Below are 2,049 nucleotides of genomic sequence, written 5' to 3' on the forward strand. Positions count from 1 at the left end.
TCTGCTGCCCCCAGTGCCCATTATACAGTACAGCCGCCCCTTCCCCACCCCCACCCTCTGCTGCCCCTAGTGCCCATTATACAGTATAACCTTTGCTTTTCACGCTCAGCACTGTGGTTCCCCTGCTAATCTCTCCCTGTTGCTGCTCCCGCAGATCCTCCTCCACGGCCAGTGTTGACTGTGGATCCCCCTTCAGGAGGAGTGAACGAAGGGTTCCCCCTGCTCATCACGTGCACAGCCCCTGGGGATGCCGGCGAACGGAGGTTTCACTTCTACAAAGACGGGGCAAAGATAATCCCCAAGGAGCCCAACATCAGCTCTAGGAATGTCTCTGTGTTCAGCATCCCACGGGCTGATCCCGGCAGTGCCGGGGAATTCACCTGCGGGTACGAGGAGAACGTGAATGGGAGGTGGGTCCCATCCCCTAGGAGCTTGCCTGTGAACGTCACCGTGAAGGGTGAGTATCAGGGTCCCCCCCCTCTGAACCTTAGGGTACAGAAGTGGGGACCCGCATGAAAGACTCCCTAGGTTTATATTCTACCATCTTAGATTAAAAACTTCCCTGAGGCACGAATTCCTTTCCTTGTCCTTGGACGGTATTGCTGGTACCACAAAGTGATTTGTAAAAAAAACTCAGGGAAGGGTCACTTGGAGTTGCTATCCCCCCAAAATATCCCCCACACCCTTTCACCCCTTTTCCTGGGAGAATAAGATACCAACTAATTGCCCCTTATTTTCAGGACACTAAAATCAATAATGACAGATTTCAGAGTAGCAGCCGTGTTAGTCTGTATCCGCAAAAAGAAAAGGAGTCCTTGTGGTCCAGTGAGGTGGGCCGTAGCCCACGAAAGCTTGTGCTCAAATAAATGTGTTAGTCTCTAAGGTGCCACAAGTACTCCTGTTCTTTCTGTAAAATCAACAAGATTCTTAAAAGAAGAAATGTATTATAAAGAAAAAAGTAAAAGAATCCCAGCTGCAAAATCAGGCTGGAAGGTAACTTTACAGGGTAATAAAAGGATTTAAGACAAAGAGGACTCCCCTCTGGACTCAGTTTCACAGTTACAAAAACAGGAGTGAAACTACCTCTTTAGCACAGGGAAATTTCAGAATCCAAACAAAAGATAACATAACGCATGTTCTTGCCTTACTTACAATTTTTCTAATTTAAGATGGACCATTTCAGGTCTGTTGTCAGGAGATTTTGTACCTGCCTGGTCTCTCTCTCCGACCAGTCAGGGAACAACCAAAGAGAGCCACAAACAACCCCACCTTCCCCCAGATTTAAAAGTATCTTCTTTCCTCATTGGTGCCTTCTGGACAGGTGCCATCTAGGTTATTTGAGCTTCTTAACCCGTTACAGGTAAAGTGATTCAGTACAGCTGCCCAGAAGGGATTTTATGCTACTCTTATCTCTATGTTTATGATAGTGAGGATGCCCTAAAGTCTCAAATTCAATGCAAGATACATTCAGTACTTCCTGAAATAGGGGACAGTGGACACACATGGGCACCTGTGCACACACTCAGCTGTCTTTTGAAGGAGAATGATTTGTGGCAAATTGCCGGCACTATTATCATGGGTCTCGGGTTTTCTCTTCTTTGGGGGGGGGGATTCAGAGCATCATTTCTTGCCCCTGAATTGGAATATTAACTGCCCCACTAGTGTCCTAGAGGAGGGGAGCGGAGACGGAGAGACCTGGGTCCGGCCTCTACTCCAGGTCCCAGCCCAGGGGCCCTGAGGATAGTGGTAAACCACTTGAACTGATGGTTCCTTCCCCTGGGCTACTTCCCTCTCCTGCCCTTCAGCTTGTGGGGGCTTCCTGCCCTTCCTCTGCACAAGCCAGGTGTCCCTTTACTTAGGGTCTTGGACTTCTTAGCCCACCACAGCACTTCTCAAAATTGTCCTTTGCTTCCCTTCAAACTGTTCTCGGCTCCAACACCAATCCTCTCTGCTCCGACTCCTCCAAACTGTTCTCTGCTCCAACACCAATCCTCTCTGCTCCGACTCCTCCAAACTGTTCTCTGCTCCAACACCAATCCTCTCTGCTCC

At 49.0% G+C, this 2,049-nt stretch overlaps 1 protein-coding gene across 1 annotated transcript in view; it reads left to right on the forward strand.

Annotated features, from left to right (window-relative positions):
• The window catches only part of LOC116839022 (Fc receptor-like protein 5), a 14,761-nt gene that overhangs the window by 9,321 nt on the left and 3,391 nt on the right, over positions 1-2,049 (forward strand). Inside the window, exon 5 of the mRNA XM_032804664.2 lies at positions 155-457. Within this exon, the coding sequence (XP_032660555.1) occupies positions 155-457 (303 nt within the window). The remainder of the gene's footprint in view (positions 1-154; positions 458-2,049) is intronic.

The sequence above is a fragment of the Chelonoidis abingdonii genome, chromosome 14 (assembly GCF_003597395.2).
Source record: "Chelonoidis abingdonii isolate Lonesome George chromosome 14, CheloAbing_2.0, whole genome shotgun sequence".
NCBI lineage: Eukaryota > Metazoa > Chordata > Testudines > Testudinidae > Chelonoidis > Chelonoidis abingdonii.